This window comes from Xenopus laevis, chromosome 2L (assembly GCF_017654675.1).
Source record: "Xenopus laevis strain J_2021 chromosome 2L, Xenopus_laevis_v10.1, whole genome shotgun sequence".
In the NCBI taxonomy this organism is placed as follows: Eukaryota; Metazoa; Chordata; class Amphibia; order Anura; family Pipidae; genus Xenopus; species Xenopus laevis.
The window spans coordinates 120,855,208-120,877,665 of NC_054373.1; the positions used below are offsets into that span (position 1 = coordinate 120,855,208).

General features: G+C 36.4%; 1 protein-coding gene across 7 annotated transcripts in view; it reads right to left on the minus strand.

Annotated features, from left to right (window-relative positions):
• The window catches only part of LOC108708455 (phospholipid-transporting ATPase IH), a 97,864-nt gene that overhangs the window by 13,292 nt on the left and 62,114 nt on the right, over positions 1-22,458 (minus strand). For 4 of the 7 annotated variants that reach the window (XM_041582388.1, XM_018247185.2, XM_041582389.1 and 1 more), the window contains exons 16-29: positions 21,450-21,523; positions 20,970-21,073; positions 18,423-18,604; positions 16,689-16,940; positions 14,668-14,842; positions 13,944-14,046; positions 13,217-13,362; positions 13,049-13,108; positions 11,024-11,151; positions 9,847-9,982; positions 9,406-9,429; positions 6,789-6,854; positions 6,368-6,471; positions 3,105-3,270 (exon numbers count right to left, since the gene is read on the minus strand). In XM_041582388.1, coding sequence (XP_041438322.1) covers positions 3,105-3,270; positions 6,368-6,471; positions 6,789-6,854; positions 9,406-9,429; positions 9,847-9,982; positions 11,024-11,151; positions 13,049-13,108; positions 13,217-13,362; positions 13,944-14,046; positions 14,668-14,842; positions 16,689-16,940; positions 18,423-18,604; positions 20,970-21,073; positions 21,450-21,523 — 1,720 coding nt within the window. Of the gene's footprint in view, positions 1-1,396; positions 1,486-3,104; positions 3,271-6,367; positions 6,472-6,788; positions 6,855-9,405; positions 9,430-9,846; positions 9,983-11,023; positions 11,152-13,048; positions 13,109-13,216; positions 13,363-13,943; positions 14,047-14,667; positions 14,843-16,688; positions 16,941-18,422; positions 18,605-20,969; positions 21,074-21,449; positions 21,524-22,458 lie in introns of all 7 variants that reach the window. The other 3 variants (XM_041582390.1, XM_041582391.1, XM_018247183.2) reach the window with 3 other exon arrangements.

Sequence of the window (22,458 nt, forward strand, 5' to 3'; positions counted from 1 at the left end):
GCTATTCTTAGACCCCCAGATTTAGACAACACTAGCATTTTAGTACAGCTGTTGAGACTAATGATATGCTTCACTGCTTATAGGAGCAAGCATCAAGCGAATTAATTTACTAAATAATTTCCGAAAAAGAAAGACAAGACATGGCTTTGTTAAGTATATAAATCCTCCAAAGATGCTGCTGTTCTGTGTAGCCAAAATGATTACTCATTATTACTACTTATTACAAAAATAATACTCTCAAGCCTTAAGAAAAAAATAAACATACTGGTAATGTACAGCTGTCAAAACAGTGACCTACCCATAAGAGTAAAATTATTGGCCACACAGTAGCATAAAATGAACAGAGTGGAAATATTATCGATTATAGGTGCAACCAAGCAAAGGCATTAACCTTAGTTATGATTGATCTGGAACGGTCAAACAAGACCAGTGCAGAAATGAAGTAGGAGCAGAAGGTCACAGTAATTTTGCTAAGCCAATGGCAATTCCATCCTTGCAGAAGCCTAATGAGCGCTGGTTTGTTTCAACTAGCAGTTACTGCTATAACTCTCAGTAGGCATGCTGGTAACAGAATCATGGGCAGAATGCAGACGGCTAAGTGAAAGCATTATATTACATGGTACAAGCAAGTCATTTAATTAACATATGTTAAAAGAGTTGCAAAGGTAAGCAAGATGTTCAATAGGAAATATATATTTAGGAAATCAAATTACCCAAAAGTGTATTAACTGTCTGCATCTTACATGCAGAAGCACAATAATCTGGTGTGCAAATTGTAGATTTGTTTTGCCTATATACAGTATACCGGTATGGGACCTGTTATCCAGAATGCTTGGGACCTAGGGTTTTCTGGATAAGGGATCTTTGTGTAATTTGGATCATACTTTAAGTCTGCTTAAAAAATCATGTAAACATTAAATCAACCCAATAGGACTGTTTTGCCTCAATAAGGATTCATTATATGTTAGTTGGGATCAAGTACAAGGTACTATTTTATTATTACAGATAAAAAGGAAATCATTTTTAAAAATATGGATTATTTGGATAACACACACAGCAATTTGTCCCTCATCAAAACGAAAAACAAGTTAGCAGATACAATATAGTAAAACACTTACAATGATAGAACTTTATTCGTATAACCATTTGATTAAAAGGAGAACTGATTAAAATAAGACAAATCCAAAATGGAGAAAATCCTGGCATGTAACATCCATTAGGTCTTTTAACCCATGAGTGAAAAGTGCATAAGTGATTCGAGTGAATGAATGATGGAATGTCTCCTTTCATAAAAAAGAAAGCAGGAAATGAAGAAAATAGAGATGAAATGCCTGTTGAAATGATTTGACCAAAGAAGAATTCTTGATCATGCAAAAGTCAGAAAAAAGAAAATCACCTTGAGGTCCATTAGAAAGTTATATTGCTCGAGGTCTGAGTGAGCATAAAGATGGTTGACTGTTCAACAGAAAGGCACGGTTGTTTAGTCTGTGAGTTCCCCAGCAGGTGGCAGCAGGTACCCACGTGCATCATTAATATGTAAGTAAGGTAGCAGTTATTTATGCAAAGCAGGTTGGAAGACAGCAAAAGGAAAAGGGAGAAAGAAACACAAGGATGATATCTGATTAATACTACAGCTAAGGCATATTAGTGCATTATAAAAAGCTCTATTTTAGAAGCATTAATCAGAATTTATGTATAATATCCCAGTTGCTCAATTTGTATAATGTAGTATAACAACTTCAGATACTTTTCTACTTAAAGGAAAACTATACACTATATTAAAAATAACAGGCCTATCAAATGATCTTAGCAAATTGGAACAGGTATGGGACCTGCTATCCAGAATGCTCAGGGCCTGGGGCTTTCTGGATAATGGATCTTTCTGAAATTTGGATCTCCATACCTTAAGACTACTTGAAAATCATGTAAACATTAAATAAACCTAATAGAATGTTGTTGTTTCTAATAAGGATTAATTATATTTTGGCTTGGATCAAGCCCAAGGCACTGTTTGGTTATTACAGAGAAAAGAGGAATAGTTTTAAAAAATTTGGATTATTTGGATAAAATGGAGTCTATGGGAGACAGCCTTCCCGTAATTTGGAGCTTTCTAGATAATGGGTTTCCGGATAAAGGATGGGAATCTGATCTGAAATCAGTACAGTCTACTTCTGTCTTGTGGGTAGAGCTTTTTCCCTCTTTTATCAAATACAATCTTGTTACATTATACATAGAATAGAGTGACTTATTGTAGCACATTTAGGCAAGAAGCAGAAACAAAATCTATTCAGCTACTGAGACAACGGGTTGATCTGGGTAGCAGTGAATATAATACTGAAAAGTATGATCTGTGCAGATATACAATGTATGCTATATTGGCAGATGAAAGGACATTTAGGCACCTACCATTATGGTAACATTTATTCTCGTTTATAGGTTTCCTGACTATATGGCAAATAATTTATTTTATACACACTGCTTCTCCCAGTTTAGATTCTCAGCCATCTTTACCAGACAGATGATAGACAGGAAGATGATAGACAGATCGATAGACAGTTTAGATTATCAGCCATCTTTACCAGACAGATGATAGACAGGAAGATGATAGACAGACAGACAGACAGACAGACAGATAGATAGATAGATAGATAGATAGATAGATAGATAGATAGATACAGTAGATAGATAGATAGATAGATAGATAGATAGATAGACAGACAGACAGACAGACAGACAGACAGACAGACAGACAGATAGATAGATAGATAGATAGATAGATAGATAGATAGATAGATAGATAGATACAGTAGATAGATAGATAGATAGATAGATAGATAGATAGATAGATAGATAGATAGATAGATAGATAGATAGATAGATAGATAGATACAGTAGATAGAGCAAAGTTCACTTCTCAGGAAGGAGACATACAGAATGAGATTAGGGTACAACCTCTTCTTTCCTTTAGACGTGTTACTTATTCATATATGGATTGTAATATCATAGCAATAACTTTTCCACACTACACTGTGAGACTAATTTTAGTGCTCATATTGATTACACCACTGCCTTTTAACTATAGCAAAATGAGAAGAAACCGTTACCTGGATCCTTTCTGTTGCCGTGGGCCACAGCTGCCTGCATATTATTTTCCTGAGGACATCAGGGAGAAGACTGACTGTAATGAGGAGAACAATTCCCAGCCAGGCTGGACCACTTGACAGCATTTGTATAAATACATAATACATCCTCTGATAATTGAGAAACGGCCTAAAAGGAACAATAAAAGACAATGGGCAATGGCACAAATATAAATCAATCATTTCAATTATGATATGTAATCCCTCCCTTTAAAACAACACAAAACGGTCATACTTTAGCCTAATGGCATCAGGTGAGCTTCCAGCCTCTGCAATGTTGTCATGTTGCACGCTGCTGCTGCTGCTGGCGTGAGATCCGGAACATTGAATTGTCTGTATATTGGCAACTGAAATTCAGCACTTCAAAGAAGTATTTTATGATATGAGTTGTTTGACTCCTGAGGTCACTAGAATATACAGGGGAGTGGATGTATGTGTGGGACACAAGTGTTAGCTGAGGACTAGTTTCTGATAAACAACATCTCACACACTGAGCTGAGCAATTTGGTTTGTTGGCTGCAGGGGCCAGTTCTTTATTCAAACTACTTTTATTCTACTTAAGATGGGGAAACGAGTTGTAAGTAATCAATTCTAGAATAATAGTCTTTAAGGTGGGCATTTGCTTTTTACATTATAGCTTCCTTTTTTTGGACAATTTCTGTATAGCATAATGTTTTTGTTTGAAAGCGTGGTATGGTACAAATGATGAAAATGGAACATCCATGGACAACAAGGTACCTAACTACATATTACAAACTCAATATGTGAGCTGAGAAGCAAACAATATTTATTAAAATCCCTCCAGTTGCATTGCATTATTGTCTGTGCCAGCCAGCCAGCCACTCCTGTATTTTTTCAGTGGGTAATGAGAGCTGGGCATGTGGATGGCAGTTACAAGGATGAGGAGGATGCAGCTTACATTACTTTGCTTTGGCACAGAAGCAACAACTGTCCCAGTACCCAGACACAATGGCATTATTAATTAAAATATACACCTTGATGAGTATAGGGTCAACCCCATCAAGCTGAAAAATGACAATTTTTATTAATATTTTATATACACACCATAAACTGATGTTCATTTGGGTAAGTAATATCATGTTTCTTAGTGTTGCTTTAATTTTATACTTTTCTCATAACAGTTTTGCAAATAGAATGCAGAGAATCAATGATTTGATTATTGCTTATCTGTGAGCTTCTCTTTGAAATCATATCTATGATGCTCTGTTGTAATAATTATTTTTTTTTTTCATTTTACAGGGCTGAAGTGCAGTCGATACAATATACCATCACTGCCGGGAATTGAATTTCCTATGCATGCATTCAAGTCAATTGCACTTTCAAAGACAAATAATAATTGGTTCTGCAACATTTCTCTACACATTTTACAATTCGATTGTTTACATATATAATATGTATGATAGTGTCTCTTTAACTTGTTTCAGTAATAAACATCAAGGTCATGAATAGCCCTGCTCTGCCAGTTCTAGGAATTAGATGAAATGTGCTGCTGTGTGATCCTACAGAACAAAGCTAACATTGTGGCACTTGACTGGGTTGTTTTTGGCATACGTCCCCTATTGTACTTGTCATATGTTTATCTTTCCTTGTGTTTGAATGCTTTCATTTTTAACCGGATCCTTTATATGTGAGAAACAAACAAGGTGATAGTATTAAAGAAAAAAAAATAAAGGAACCAGACTAAACAGAGTTTTAGCATTAAAACAAAATGTGTTACATGTTTAAACAGGAAATATAATGGCCAGATTAAAGTTAGGGTGCATGGGTTATTGCCCGACACCCATTTTGGCTGGCCTTTCCTTGATGGCCAAAAGGAGGTAGGATTTTTGTTAGGTTTCTGCTATACCAAAAACTAGGCATTCAACTCACAGATGGAAGCATATTTATCAAAATTCTAATTTGTGAATTTTTAGGTTTTTCTGAATAAAACACGAATGTGCACTTATTTATTTAAAAACTTGAATCTGGAAAATTTGATGAAACCACAACAAAATCACATTCTACTCATCATTTTTAACTTGAAAAACTCTAACTGAAATACATTTGCTGACATTTTGCCAAGGACAATCCCCATTGACTTAGATGAAGCTTTTAGATGCTGAATTTTAACATTCAAAGTTTTTGCATTAATCAATCTCAAACATTCGTATTTCTAAAACTCTAATTGGTGTTTGAGACTATTAGGACAAAATACTTGAAGCTCTGTAAAAACATGATTTTGAACCTTGATACACTGCTCATGGGTACTTTAGATTATTTTTTTTTTTATTATTCTGTTTGAAAATGTACCCAATCATAGTGAACTGCCCCCCTGCAACCGTCTCAAAAATTGCTTCCAGAAACAAGTAAAGTTTCTCCTCTGTGAATGGCTAAAATTCAGATTCATTTCCATACAAACTTCAACTGATAGGGGCAAATTCATCAAGGGTCGAATATCGAGGGTTAATTAACCCTCAATATTCGACTGGGAATGAAAATCCTTCGACTTCGAATATCGAAGTCGAAGGATTTTGCGCAAATAGTTCGATTGAACGATCGAAGGAATAATCGTTCGATCGAACGATTAAATCCTTCGAATCGAACGATTATCCTTCGACCAAAAAAACTTAGCCAAGCCTATGGGGACCTTCCCCATAGGCTAACATTGGGTTCGGTAGCTTTAGGTTGCGAACAAGGGGGTCGAAGTTTTTTCTTAAAGAGACAGTACTTCGACTATCGAATGGTTGAATAGTCGAACGATTTTTAGTTCGAATCCTTCGTTTTGAAGTTGTAGTCGAAGTAGCCAAAAAAACACTTCGAAATTCAAAGTATTTTTTCTTCTATTCCTTCACTCGAAGTTAATGAATTGGCCCCATAATGTTGAAAGGCCCTCTTAAGTAATTAGTAATTTCTATTATTAAAAGTGTGGCCATACTAAAAGCCATTAAGAAGTTAAAAGGTGGACGACTGGAAAAGTGCACAACAATATCATATGGTTTAATCCGTCAGCAAGATTTGTTCTTTGCCAGCCTTGTCTTCCTATGGAATCGTCATGGAAAAGAATCACTGTGAAACACTGAGTTAAGTTTTTGCCTTCCTTATGACCAGTTTTTGTTTATATAAGGACTTGTAACCACAGACAATTGTTTCTTAACCCTCTTTCATTTAAAAACTACCCTTACTGGGCTAAATTGAGTCCCAAGAAGTTTGCACTGAAGTCTGCTTACCAGATAATTCCTCCCCACAGCAGTGAAAAGATGATGTAGAACAAGAGAGACCCCCATATTACAAAGTGGTTGATCCATGTCCAGTAATGTGTATCCAGTGCAAGCTGAAATCAATAATAATGGTTGCAAACATATTATTTGCTACATGCCCAGGAAAGCAGCAAGACAAATCAGAGCCACAGTGCAAGAATATATACAGTCCACTCCCAATTTAGCCAATCACATCCCAGAAGCACTACTTAAAAACAGATAACTTCATGTGAGAATGAACTTGGCTCCCAATCCCTGAAACATTCACCAGGATTTGTACAAGGATACAGAACACTTCCATGCACCAGCGGCAAAAGCTTGAGTGGAAACGAAATGTATTCAAACTGACTGTGAAAAGCCTTTCTGTAAAAAAAATAAAAATAATCCTTACCTTAAATGTCACTGTAAAAACAAGAACCGTAAACACCAATGTCCCAAAGGTCCAGTTCCCCAGCATCTGTTTAGTTGCCAAAAAAGAAACAGTTAAGTGAGTGGTTAACAAGACAATGATCCTTTCAGTTATTATTATATATGGTTTTTGTGGCACTTCATAACAAATCAAAGAAATACATTAAACACAACACAAATGCTATGTGTGTTTAGCTCCATATTAACAGTAATATTATTTATCACTGTTTTATTTTACTAATACTCCTCTGTAACAATAAGTTGGTCATAAACCATAAGAAAACAGAGTCTTTTCAGGCACTCCAGGTACATTGGAATCAGAAAGTAAAATGCATGCAAACCCACACAAAGCCAATAGAGAAATTTAAAGGGAACAGAACCGAGGTGCATCAAATGATGAAAAATAGGATTTCCTTCTATTTCTAAACTACAGGCACATGATGCTGCAACTGTATTCCATAGGTATTCAGTCAATCCAAGTAGATGGGTGAAGAAACCAATCAGCGCAGGTGTACTGCTGCAAGGTGCTTTTATTGAATACACGACATGTTTCAAGTGATAAAGAGCTTTTAAGCTCGAAACATGTCGTGTATTCAATAAAAGCACCTTGCAGCAGTACACCTGCGCTGATTGGTTTCTTCACCCATCTACTTGGATTGACTGATTACTTTGTTTTGGATGGAAACAAGGGTTCGGAGACCAGAAATATTTAAGAAGGGTAAATATACCAGTTTATGTTGACTTTATTCCATAGGTATTATCAGGGGTGCTTCGCCAATGAGGCGAGTTGAGGCTGTCACCTCAGGCGGCAGCGCCCCACTAGGTACCAGGGGCAGCAAAAATTCTGTGGTTGTGGTTTTTGAGTTATTTAGCTTTTTATTCAGCAGCTCTCCAGTTTTCAATTTCAGCCATCTGGTTACTAGGGTCCAAATTACCATAGCAACCATGCCTTGACTTGATTAAGAGACTGGAATATGAATAGGAGAGGCCTAAATAGAAAGATAAGTAGCAATAACAATACATTTGTAGCCTTACAGAACATTTGTTTTTTAGATGGGAGTCAGTGACCCTCATTTGAAAGCTGGAAAGAGTCAGAAGAAGAAGGCAAATAATTCCAAAACTATAAAAAAATTAATAATGAAGGCCAAATGAAAAGTGAACTACCCCTTTAAGTTATCTAATAAACTTGCCCAAATTACATTAGTTTTAGTGACAGCACAGGAGTGTTAGAGTTTGGTATAAGCTGAAGCCTCATAGGCTGAATTTCCAAACAAAAACACACAGTAGTAGACAAGCTCTTCAAAGCGAGGGACAGCAATTTTTCCAGCACAAATTGTAGCAAACAATCAGAAATTCTGTTTGATCTGTATAAGACAGCCAGAATAATGATAGCAAACTGCTAATTGGTTTCTGTAGTTACTGTGCTAGAACTGTATATAAATTGTAAAATACTAAAGCAACAGACTGCAAAACACATCATAGCCTTCCTCTGAGTAATGACGTGAGCATGAAGTGGAGGAGAAGTTAAAGCCCCGTCAACTCTGGCCGCTTTATGCCCTGAAATAATTTGATGGATTTGTAAAGCTTTATTCGTGACATTTATTATTGGTTGACTTGTAACATTCTGCTGCTGTGAAAACACAGCTTCTATATATTAATAAAGATATTCTGTTCAAATGCCAAAAAACAAATAGAAAAGCTTTTTGGGAATGCAGCCCTACACCATATACTGTATATCTTTAGGAAATGTTTTGCTGATTTGCTGCTTGTTTATAAGTTAAAAGATGTAGTTGTAACTTCTGAGGCTCCCTGCCGGTTTTAAGCACTTGCAAATAACTCTCACTGCTGCTTTTGGTTCAACTCTCTTTTTTATTTATTAGGGATGTTGGATGTGATTGCATGTTCTCTATTGCCTTATATATACTATAGCTTAGAGCAAGAAGGGCAAGGACCTGACCATTAATGAATCAATAGAGGCACTATCCTCACAACAGAACAAAAATAACTTTGTGAATGGAAAATCTTCTTAATTAATTCCACAGTGCCATATGCACATATATTTTTAGAGCTGTCTCTAAGAAAGTTGAAGCAGGGGCCACTAGCCTGGGTCTCTTGGGGACCCACAGAGTTGCAGCTGTGTATTGGAAGATTGTTGGAAACGTCACTAATGTCCTTGAAATGTATATTCAGGCTGCTCAGGCATAACAATTTCACTTCCAGTAGTAACATATGTTGTCTCTGGTATGAAAATGTTGTGATTTCCAGTTTAAAGACAACTGAAGGGCCATAGATTTGATAGTCTTGTTTTAAATACTAAAAATGGCTTTGTAAAACCTTTTTTTTACAGAGTTGTACCATAACTAAAAGCGGCCACTTTTCAAACCCTCATTTCTCTTTCACTCCTTTCTGAGGGGATTTTTTAATACATGTACTGTTTCAGACTTTTACCCAGAAACTAAAGCTTGGTTAAAATGATATATAAACTTATAGCAAATTCGGAATGATTTGTAAACACTGGTCCATATGTGCAGTGCCAGTCAGAGAGAAGACCTATCAGAAGGAAGGTGAGGCACAACATTGCAGAATGGTGATATTCTTACCATGTATGTGTTGGTTGTCAAGAGCTGAGCAAACAGTGCCAGAAGCAAAAGAAACAGAAACATAAAAATACACAGCACATATTGTCAAAATAATACAGAATAAAAAATGGAAGCAAATAAAGGATGATTAGCAATAAACTAGGAGCAGAAATAAATAAATGATAAATTTATATACAAATGGATAAAATAAAAGGTAGCCATTCTTTGAGACAAAGTTCTTTTAAAAAGCAGCATATACGTGTGTAACTATAGTTTATCCTAAGATTGCTGATTGCAATAGCTTAGTTGTCAGATTTACACAGAGCCAGATGCCTTTTCAAGCCGACACATACACTTTATAGTCCTTAATCCAGCCTCAGCCTGTTAATTAGTAATGACTTAATCCCTTGGTATTTTCTCTAACAAGACCAACTGCCGTAGGATTTCTTGCTCTGGCCTCACCTGCCCATTGCTGGTGACGGTGGCATTGTCAAAGAGAAAATATGCTCCAAAGAAAAACACTGCAGCGTCAAACAGTCCTAGGAACGTCCAATATATGAACAGACGCCACCGCAGTAATGCATTCTTGGCAATATCCCTGCAAAAAATAATATAAAAAGAGGAATACATGGTGATTTTCCAAACAAAAGATACATGCTATAGCACCCATTTACAATCTATATTCAATAAGCAACAAATATTTCAAATGTTATATGTTATCAATAAAATATACTTTAAGGGGATTATTTATCAAAGCCCAAATTTATCTAAATATTTTCTCCTACAAACTCTAATCAAATCTGCTCGGGTTTTTTGCGCTTATTTATTAAAATTAAAAAAAATGTGCTTTTGTGGGAAAAAATCTAATTTTCATAATTTTGCATCCGATTTTTCCGATTTTTCACCTGAAAACGGAGAAAACTTCAGGGTATTACACAAAACCCAGCGCACATAAAAAAACATTGGGACTTCTCCATTGACTTATATACAACCTCAACAGGTCTTAGATTTTCTGGTTCGGACTTTTCCATCCTCGGGGTTTAATTATTTCTGAAAAATTCGTGATTTTTTAAAATTCAGATTTTATAAAGAAAAAAAATCTCAAATTTTTCGTGATTTTTGCATTTGGAGTTTAGTAAATAACCCCCTGAATATGGGTCAGTATCTAAATGTAACCCAAATTCTCATCATTATGTTGAATTTACAAGCATAGCATTCTTGATAATTTTCTTGATATTATTTTAATATTCAGTTCTATTCAGTTTTCGACAATATATTTTGAGACAAAGGTCAAGTAAATTATATCACATGTGCTACCATTTCCTTTTAAGGAGATAGAATATATATATATATTCTTGAACCTATAACACTTGCATCTTTTAATCACAGCTGGTTGAGGATGCTGGCTCCCATATGTAGTAAAAGGCACAATGCTTTACCCTGGTGCAGAAACTCACAGCTACCAAAAATGTTTGCCTTTAAAGAGGTGCACAATAAATGCTGGGTGGTTTGACCTGTAGCAAACCTGTAACCCCTTTAATTATAATACCGTCAGGGTAAAGTTTTTTTTACGATTCTTAGTTAAACCTTAGTTGCTCTATTTCTATCATAGGTACAAATTCCCAGCTCCATGACATACCTGTACAGAGTAGGGTCTCTCTTCAGCACTTCCACACTAACATGCTGCTCAATCAGACTATACAACAGGATGGGAAGGGAAGTGAAGCTGATATTGTAAAGTGTCAGATATGCAGTATCGTACAAAGGCTGCAAGGAAACCAAGAGTCAAAGTGGTACTCATGCCTTGTAAACACAAATTCACTGGAATCCAAATACTATACATTCCCATACTTTACTTTGCATGCTCCTAAATATTCTAGGTACTGTAACTGCAGCAGCAGTACATTATACATAGTAACCTGATGATTCGATCATGAAAGATGGTTATTTCCTTGGAGGAAACATTCAAATTTCTTTTATTGTAGACTAAAACAAAGAAGGCAGATTAAATAAATAAACCAACAATTTACTGATTAATTTTAAAAGTGCTTGGGGGAGGATACCCCAAATCTGACCAAAGATGGCCATCTGCACCCAGAGCCTCATTCCAATGAAGGTGACATAGGAGCACTTTCCGGCTAAACTAATATTTTCTCCAACCAGACTGCAGGCTTTATTAGCTTGCACCTCTGGTGAGGGAAACAATTTTACTGTGCCCTTTCATTATAAATTGCATAAAAAAACAGTTACTTGCAATACCACTTCTGACCATCTTTTACATTAATATGATTTCATAGGTAGAAACTGAATGTTGCTAGTTCTTATTTCTGCTGCATATAAAAAAATTCAGCTTTAAGCTGTATTTCTCTTGAAAGAGAAGGCTCCCAGAAATGGTAAATTAATTCATAATTTAATACTGGAGTTGTCAAACACCTTTCTTCCCTGAACAGCTTTACTGTTATACCCTTTACTGTTATAAAACAATATATGCTGAAACCCTTGCAGCATTTTTTAAGTAATACTGAAATCACATAATTACCCAGTATTAATATAATACTATTTCATGTTTGCACAAGCTTTAATAGCATTGTATAATTTATAATTGTATAATTTTAATACATCTATGCTTTGTTTAATCTGCGTGTGTTATCTCCTTCACTTTAATAGTTAAATCAACCATAGGTATGTCCACACATGAATGTAGTAAATGTTAATAAACCTTTCAAATACAGGATAATCAATTCTGCTTTGGCTTGTGGGACGGAAGCACTGATACTGAAATATATATGGAATCAATGCAATAAAGTAATACAGTTACTTCAGCACCAATAAATGAATTTCCCCAAAGGAGATGGTAGAAGCAGAATCCGCTGAACCTCCTGACCTATTATAATTCTAACATATTTGTAAATAATTTAAAAATAAAATCCACAACATTCCACCTAACTCAATATAGGTGATCAGGTACAGTGAGGAACTGTACACCCATAAACCCAGTCCTAGCCTGGTGATCTCGACTAACCCTAAAAATGAATATTGTTAAAATGCCATATTTTATATACTGAACTTATTGTGCCAGCCTAAAGTTTCAGCTTCTCAATAGCAGCATTGATCCAGGATTTCAAACTAATCACTTGGAAAGTGTCTGCATCACTCACATGCTCAGTGAGCTCTGAGCAGCTGCTAAGTAGAAGCTAAGCTTATGGCTAGATGGCTGATTATTAAATTCTGATGCTAGGTGAACTGGTTTCTGTGCTGCCATGTAGTAATTACCTGAATTAATTACTAATCAGCCTTATATTGTGACATTTATATTCTGTGTACTGTATATTGTGAGTGGGTCCCTAAGCTCAGTAAGTGACAGCAGCACAGGGAATGTGTAGTGAATCAGCAGAAAAGAAGATGGTGAGATACAAGGGTATCCCTGCTATAGGGCGGTGGTTGTCTTGGGCTGGTAAAGAACCCTGAAACATAGTGTAAAACATTTCTAGCCTACTTCTTTAGTTAGGCTTTAGTTCTCCCTTAAACCAACCCAAAAAAATAATAAAAAGTGAGTGGTTACTCTAGTTGACAATTATAGAATTAGCTTGAGAGCTGCAGGTCAAACAGCTCTGTGACATCAATGATGTAAAAAGAATGAAATCTCATAGATAAAATTACTTACCTGTTGTGAGAAGCCACAGAAGAACTGGTATAAAAATTGAGGGAAAATAAAGCAGACATTCTGAAAAGAAAAAAAAATAAGGGTTGTTGGAGGCCTTCACAGTAAACAGTATAATTCAAATGTATATGCAAAATATTCTTATACACTAAAGACTTTGTGTGTCATTACCTTATAAAAGAAATATTGCACAAGTTCTGAAATCCTAACATAATAATAATGTCCATGGATCAACAACATCCTTTTTAAATGTTTAAATTTAGGGATTGCATAGTCGCTGTTTCTGGCAGCTTGTCTTCCTTCCTTTCCAATTACCCCTGAAATAACAAAGCATATTGACAGATTATTATTAGAATCAGAGAGGAGAGTCACTGCATATCAGATGCTATCCTGTAGCAGCACCAAAACAAGTACAAATGCCATCTTTTAGTGTTTAATTCCCAAACTGATATTTTTAAACCTTGTATCAGCAGTTGTGTCTCCAGTAACAGGAGACAAATGGAGTGCTCTGGTTTGTTAATTGGGACACAGTGGATGGAGAAGCCATGGACTTGACACCAGTTTTAGGCTGGTATTAGGTATCTTCTTGCTACTAGTTAATCTGCTGGTTACAGATGAGCAAACATTTTCACCCAGTACAGTTTAGTGGTGAAATTAGCAGTTTTGCCTGCAGAAACCTTTAGGGAATATGTATTTGCCATAATTTGAGGCATATTGTTCTGCACTATTAGTAAGGAGGGTCATACTTACTTCTGTGACTCCCATGAGAGCTTTGACTTGACAAGTAAATATTGATTATCAACTAACAGCCATCTGTTTATATAAATAAATTCACCTTATCTCCTTATACCTCCAGTTATAATTAAGTAAAGGATGCAGTCTGAGAATATGAACGTACCAATACCAACATGTGCTTCTAAAATCATGCTGACATCATTAGCCCCATCACCAATGGCCAGCGTAATTGGATGTTCCCTCGAAGACTTGATTAATTTAACAATCTATAAAGACATAAGGAAGTCTCATGACTGATGCAATTTTTGATTCAAATGAAGACCTGCTAACATAATACTGGAAGAACTGCAGTCACATAATCAGGTTGAAATTATGGGAAATATATATTATCATTGAATATAAAATTCTGCACTACCACTACTATTCTTGGTAAAGTCGGTCCTAATTATATCTCCACTAGAAAAGTAATATGATAGCTTTGCATATTATTTATTTTCTGGCTTACAAGGGAAATTTTTCACAAGTAAGGTCAACTTTCACCCTTCGGCTGCAAGTTCCAGCATCAGTAACAGGTAAGGACATACTGAAAGCTGCAGTTTGACAACATCTATAGCATTCTGTGTTGTCCATCCCAGTACAAAAAAACTACACATGAAAATTTGGACCTGTTAGTGCACTTGTTGGGGCGCTGGTAAATGAGCCCTTCTGACCATGGTAGTCATATGACTATGGATGTAAAAGGTTGCTGGTAAATGAAAATATATGTGTTTTCCTAAGACCAATATTAATCTCTCTATCTCCCTACTGACAACCAACATCAATGTTGTTTGCAGAGTACTGTTCCACAGTGCGGATCAGATGATATATATATATCCTAGTGTGAATACCTGTGCTTTCTGTAGAGGTGCCATTCGACAACAGAGAACTGCACTGCAATTTCGGCAGATTTCCAAGAACACCTCTCTGTAGTTTGTGGAGCTCCCATCTTCCCTGGGTTTCATTATTAATGACAGTGTAGCTCCATCAATAATTAGACCATAGTCCTGGAAATCTGTTGAAAACCTATACCGTTCAGAAGATAAACAAATAAAGATATTGGTTGTTTTTTCCCCACCATCCAAATGAAGGTTGCCTTAATTAGTATTAGTGCCATAATCAATGGCAACATACAAGCTGGGGATATTTAACATGTACAGTATACATGTGACAACAGTGGGCTCGGTGCTTCTATTGGGTGTCAAACTAAGTCAAATCAAAGAGATGCACAAAGATCCCTGGAGGTGTGACCAAATTGCCTTGTGCCCCATAGTCCCAAATGTCAATATTTATTTGCATTTATCCAGTTAGCACATGTCATTTCCACAGTGCAGTTCTGCAAGGCATAACCCAAATATAAAAGAAAATAAATTAATTATTTTATATAGCTAAAAGCTATTTAAGTGCTCAAGTTCTGTGATTAAAAAAAAAGTATGGATTGCCCTGATGAAGGGTGGGTGTTCCCCCCCGAAACGTTGATGTTTGGTGGCTGAATAAAAGGGGATAATCCCCGACTGCACTAATCGGTGTGTGTGTGGATCCGTTTCTTTTACACATTGGTTGCCTTGATATTTGACATTTTGCACATAGCTCTTTTTCCAGTTCCCTGCAGTAAAGAAAAAACGCACATACATATCTAAAGATGGGTACAACTATCAAACCATAATCTTTTTCTCAAGCTAAAGTAATTAAGCTTCTGTTGCAAAGGCACAACTTTTGGTCATAGTGGTAAAACAATATGGCAACCCTTAGTCAATGTTATATATAAAAATATGCAGGAAATGGATCCTCTTTTACTTTATATGATATCCTCTGAAGGTAAATACTTTTTATTCTACCATAGCTTTTGTCTAATGGAAAATTAAAGGGGCAGCATATTCCCATGTTCAACATGAGCTCAATGAATAGTGCTTATTCGGAACTTGCCTGCTATCTGTTGTTTTAATCATAAAAAAATCCCAGGTTTTTATTTCTTAAGCTAAATGGGACAAAACGGGGAAATTGTAGCTACTCTATGTTTGGTACTTGCCAGGCAGATCCCCAGCAGTGCATCAATAATTCTCCTGCATAGCAGACTCCAGCTAACAAAACAGTCTAAACATAGGAAGGGTTGTATACTAGTAGTCTGATTATTTACCTTACAAGGCTCAAACTTGGTTTGCCCTGTGTAGCTCAAGAAATAACAAAAACTATACATTTTTTGTGATCAAAACAACAGACAATAGGAATGTTCAGCATAAGCCCCTATTCATAACACTCAAGTGTATATGTTGCCACTTTAAGAGGTAACAGTTATATTTCTTCTGGGTTTTCTCTATCTTCACTATTGCCAAAACTACAAATTTCAACCAGTAATAAAATGTCACAGTTTGGTGTAGTCTAATACTGACGAGGACCTAATCTGAGATTCCTAAACATATGGTCGCATTTCAGGTACAGTATTAAGAAATTGAGTGATAGCCTTCCTCAGGCCCGGATTTGGGGAAAGGCCATCTAGGCCCGGGCCTAGGGCAGCAGGATTTTAGGGGGCGACATGCTGCCCAACCACACCCACATTGGTACAAAAACACTGGGGATGAGCTGGAGATACAATAATTTTTTAAATTTCCCCATTGATGATGAAAATTTGCATGAATAAAGGGGAGGGGACAGGGGTGACAAACAGGAAGTGGGCCTAGGGGCGCCCACTATGTAAATCCGGCCCTGGCCTTCCTGGGAACAACCCCCTGTATTTGATCACAGCCTGTACACAGAGCACAAAATAGTAGGAATATAGCCATCATTGTATGGAAAATTTGGACTGCACACAGCACCACCACCATGCAAATATAAATGCCATTCCCTTGTTCAGTTTCAAGCAAAGGCCCCATACCCTGAGAAATTGTCTCTTGTTAAGCTTTCACTGTGCCTTAGAACTGTTCTGCTGAGCTCAAACAGCACATCATGGAGACTCTGCTCCTCCATCCTCTTTGTAGTAAGCTCTAACAGCTGTGTGTTCCTCCGGAACAGTTTGCAGGCATAACAGGTGGCAGATGCTGTCTCCATTTTGTCTCCTGTTAGTACCCAGACTTTAATGCCAGCTTTCTGGAGTGATTCTATTGTATCCGCCGCTTTTTCCTGAAGCCTGTAGATAGTACAACACAAATACAAAGTTATGAAATTATGACTTCCTCCATTAAATGATTTGATTAAAAATAATACCTATATAATATGATGATCATAATAATACACACACACATATACACACACTAGCTTAATGTATTTGCAGATGACTCACGTATGCTTATCGCCAAGTCAATGACCTTTTGCTCAGGATTGGTTATCCTGAAATATTTATATTTTAGTGGCTAGCAATGGGAAACCAATATCAAACCACATAGGTTTCTGATTGCTAGAGCAAAGATGATGGATGTATGGAATGTATGGTGTACATTACACATTATATTGTTAATTGCATTTAGAAATGCTTGTAAAAGTTCTAAACCTTTAATTATGAGATTGCACACAAAAGGCACTCAGACCCTAATGAAATGCCCATAAATAAATTACATATTGATTTTCCTAAGAAAGTATGTGCATTTAAACTATTGTACAGTATAAGAAGTTTTAGGCTAATGCTAAACGTGGAGGATTCTCAGTCTGCAGATAAACGCAGGCTGGGAATCAGCCCCTACACAGTGAATCAGCCCCTACCTTGTCTCCACCCAGGCAAGGAAGGCGCAGATTCTGCAGGGGCTGAATCCGCCACATCTGGCATTAGCCATACAGATTATGGGGCATAGAGTTATTCACCAGAGGGAAATTATACAGCTTTCTGTTCATTTGTATGGGGTTTTAAAAATCATTTTTATCAAAGGGTGAATTCTCAATTTCACCCTTTGATATATATGCTTTTAAAAAAATCTCATAAAAGATAATACAGTGCTCTGGAATTTACCCTTTGAACCCTGTCCTGTTCATTGTAAATGGACCTTTTAATGATTTTTCATATTGCAGTTCTGAGATAGATCATTGATGCGCTACAGCGAGCACTGCTGACAGAGCACTTGTGTATTAATGTATTTGCTATAACTTAGAGCTAGTTAATGCTCCAGTGAATGTATATGCTTTTCATGGTTTTCTCTTCTTTTTATCATCTTGTCTCTGATGCATAGCTTGAATTTCACTCATGCTGTGTAGATACAGTATATATTGCCTTGGACTGATGAAAAATTTGCAGTGAAAAAAATTGGTATATTTAATTTGTTTGTTTTGTACATTTCTTTCTACAATATGCGTTTAATATAAGTAGAGTGCTCCAAGCTGCCATAATCATCGTTGCACAGCAATTCCGATTTATCTTTACTAGTGAAAAGTAATCTGCAATATTGCAAATAGGGTTATGGCCAGTTATTTCTTGTGGTATGCACAACTTATTTTGCATGCAAATTTAAAATAATTGTCCCACAAAAAGTGTTATTGATGACCCCGCACTATATTATAAAATTAATTGTAGAATCTAGAAAAATAGGCAGAGGGGCAGTAAAAATGCAAGACATTATTGCATGGAGTCACATATGCCCATGTTGCTTCATAATCCATGTGATAGTTTAGAATTATATCATACCTGTCTTCAACTGCTGTAGCGCCTAGTAAAATAAGATCCTGTTCTATTTGTTCATATGCTTCTGCCAGTTTCTTCTCTCTGTCCTGAAGTGCCAGCTGTGCATCCCTGAGCAATTTGTTAGCCAACTCATATTCCTCTTGAGAAAATTTTTTGTAAGCAACACACAGAGTTCTCAGCCCTTCCTAAAATAATGATGGACACATGTATGTCAACAGCATGGTTCATGAATTTATATATATATATTTATATATATATATTTATATAGCACCAACATATTCCGCTGCACTTTACAGAGAGTATGCATCATTTGCATCAGTCCCTGCGTAAGTGGAGCTTACAGTCTAAAATCCAAATTAACCTGCATTCATGCTTTGGTGTGAAAGGAAATCAGAGTACACAGCGAAAACCCATGTAAGCACAGGGAGAACATACAAGCAAGTTGCAGGTGGTGCAGAGGCTGGAATGGAACCCAGGACCCCACTTATGTGCATAGAAAGAGCCTATCACACTGAGCATCATTTGCTCACACACACATGGATGGGAGTTTAAGTAGAGATTTGGAGGAAGGTGTCAAGGCTGCTGCAACCCTTTTGGCTCTGCCACAGGCATTCTCAGCCTAACATATTTTCAGGCATGAGCAATAAATGCAATCTGATCATTGTGCATATTTTTAGCTCTGGGGAGTCACCTGAGACTCCAAATAGATAACCCGCCTATTTTGACTATACGCAGCCTGAAGCCGAAATGAGTGGGATGATGGATGATCTGGAGGCTGGAAATGTGATCTAATGTAAGGATTGTTTTCAATGTTAGAAAACTGCTAAAATGCATTATTTTTTAAAGAGCATGGAAAAAGTATTTGAAGGTGAAGTTATGTTTAATGCTTTTAAAAAGAAAAATACCCATGTATTTTGTGTACTGGTATATGATCCATTATCTGGAAACCTGTTACCCAGAAAGCTCTCAATTACTGAAAGGCAGTCTCCTATAGACACCATTATAATCAAATAACTCAAATTTTTAAAAATTATCTTTGTTTTTCTTTAATAATAAAACAATACCTTATACTTGATCCAAACAAAGATATAATGAATCCCCATTAAATGCAAGACAATCCTATTGGGTTTAATTAATGTTTTAATGGTTCTTTAGCATAGTATGGAGATCCAAATTATGGAAAGTGCCCTTATCTGGAAAAAAAAACTCCACGTCCCGAGCATTCTGCATAATAGGTTCCATACCTGTATTATGTGTAAGATTATAACCTTTCAAGGGGTTGGTCACCTTCCAACACTTTTTTCAGTTCAGTTGGTTTCAAATAGTTCACCAGAAATTAATACTTTTTCCAATTACTTTCTATTTTTTATGTGTGACCGTTTTTCTTATATTGAAGTGTAAAGTTTAATTTTGCACCTTCTAAATCAGCTCTGGGAAGGGGGAGTCGCTGACCCTGTAAACTACTAATTTGATACATTTAGTTGATACATTCCTTGGGTTTCATTACAGGCAGCTGTTAGAATTGATACAATAGTTGCTAATACTCCAGAGTTGCTGCTGAGAAATGTATCAACTAAATGTTGCAAACGGCTAACGGCTTAGAGTCTGCACCTGAATTACTGAGCTGCAAGACCGCAAACACCAGAGACAGGAACATTAAAGTTTAAACTTACATTTTGAAAAACTGTAAGAAATAAAAAAAATTAAAGTAATTGAAAAAGTGTTTATTTCTGGGGAAAGCAACTTTTGTTCATGGATCCACACACACACAATTATCTGCAGTTGGGGAAGATGCCCCTTTTATTGTGTCACCAACAGTATCAACGTTTCAGCGGGGTACACCCTTCCTTCCTCCTGTTGTGTTGCTAAGGGACCTTGCTGGGTCAACGAAGGGCCAACACCACCATTGCAGTAGAAGTGAATTGCAGGAGTGCGGTAGATACAATACTTTATGTCTGGGGAACAATCTGAAAACAATTGAACTGAAAACGTGTTTGGAAGGTGAACAACCCATTAACTCCTCATGTTAAAGTAAACAATCACTAAAATAAAAGTGGATGTTAGCTCATTGATAGTTTTCCATCTGTGCTATCTTAAAAAAACATTTACATTGTGCAATCATAGGAACTTCTAGGCAGGAAAATATTGGTCTTCCTATAATGAAATTCTAGCGTATTTATAGGTTTCAGCAGTGTTATTGTCTTGGTATAATCAGCTTTGTCTACTGTACAATCAAATCAATGAAACTGTAATTATTTATATGTGGCGGTATTACAGAAAAAGGGCTTTAGTATGCTTTGTGGTCTGCTCTATAGTGTAGCACTAATAATCAAGTACTGGTCTGTATATTTCTTATGAGACTTTACTGTTGTATTGAACAGACTCACTTCTGTAGCTTATAGTGGGGCAGATTTAGAGCAAAAACCCATTCAATCCTACAGTCCCTTCAGTTATAGTTTCTCAGTGTATATCAGGGAATATCAAATCTTAAATCAGCTTTTTGCACAATTCAAATAATTCTTGAAATAACTGGGTGATCTGTGCACGCACCACTGCATTGCGTTCAACTCTGGCTCGAATTTGGTCCACTTTGCCTTCTCTGACCCTGGGGAATATGGACGAGTCTGCTCCTTTGCAGAACAAGTAAATGTTACCTGTAAAAAATAAAAAGAGTTTGGTTTCAGTATGCATATCTAATCTGTTCAGTATTAAATCACTAAACTAAAAGTCTAAGAAACAGTTCAATTCACAGAGCAATGATTTTCAGAACATATTACTGAACTATCTAAGAACTTTTTTTTTATTTAGAGTAATTCTTTTAATTCTTTGTTTAAACCACGTCCTGTATATAGTGAATCTTTACTTTGCACCCTCAGTCAGCACAGAAAGGGTTAAAAAGGCTGCATGTGCAGAACTGATGTAATTCGGCATTAGTCTGCATCATTTCATCAAAATGGACATGCACAATTATGCTGTTTTTTCGACACTTCAGCCAAAATTGGGTTAGCACACTTGTTATTTATTTTGTACCTGTGGATGATCTGACTATAACACTCATCCGTCTCCTCACAGAATCAAATGTCAGAACCTGTAGCAGTTCAAACCTGTAGGAAGAAAAATGAGTATTGGTAAACAATGTGGCAGTTCAACCATAAAACTTAGTGACTTTGTTCAGTTCAGAGTCTTTCTGAAATTTACATTTTTCCAAATAAATGTAGTTTTCTTCCTCTCCCAGCAAGCCTGGCTCAATAAACTGTTACAACCAATCGATGCATTTTCAGTGGCAGTAGTAGCTTCAACTTCCAGCAAAAATGCTCCCTGAGATTTGTCAGCAACTAACGTATAAAACTGCTCTGTACAACAGCTCTGCCATGCCTACAATAAATATATATAAATTGTAACAGTTTATAAAGTCTCCAATTTAATTCATGAAGAACAAGGCAAAAAAAAAAATACCTGTGCACCAGATGTTCTGTCTGCCTACACAACTATAAATTTAGAATATATGTAGTTATTTCACATACATTTTACATTTACAGAGGGGAACTGTTTTGATGGGGTCTATGAATAATATGTAACATACACTTATAGCAGTAACCAACATGACAGCTTCCATGCATATTTATATTATTAAATAAAAATGTAAATAACTAAGGCTCACTGGGTGTATTCCTTTACAGAAGGTAGGGGTCAATTAAAAAGTGCAGGGTAAGGTTTGCACCCTGCCCCTTTATCTTACCCTCCCCCAGGAATACAGCATTGCCAGAATTTGGCAGCATTGTATTCATAAGCAAGGGGGAAGCACATAAACGTCACTTATTCTGCCCTCCTACACACACCGTAAAGTCATTCAGACAAACATATTATGTTATTATTATATTATTATATTATCTGGTCGGCACAGGATGCTAAGGGCCTTGTCCTTACTACCTGCCCTATGACAGGTCTTTTGCACCTGCCAGTGCTGAGCTCTGCACCCAGTGCTGGATTAATTACCTGTCACGAGGTACATAGCATAGCAATGCCTAATACGCAAGTG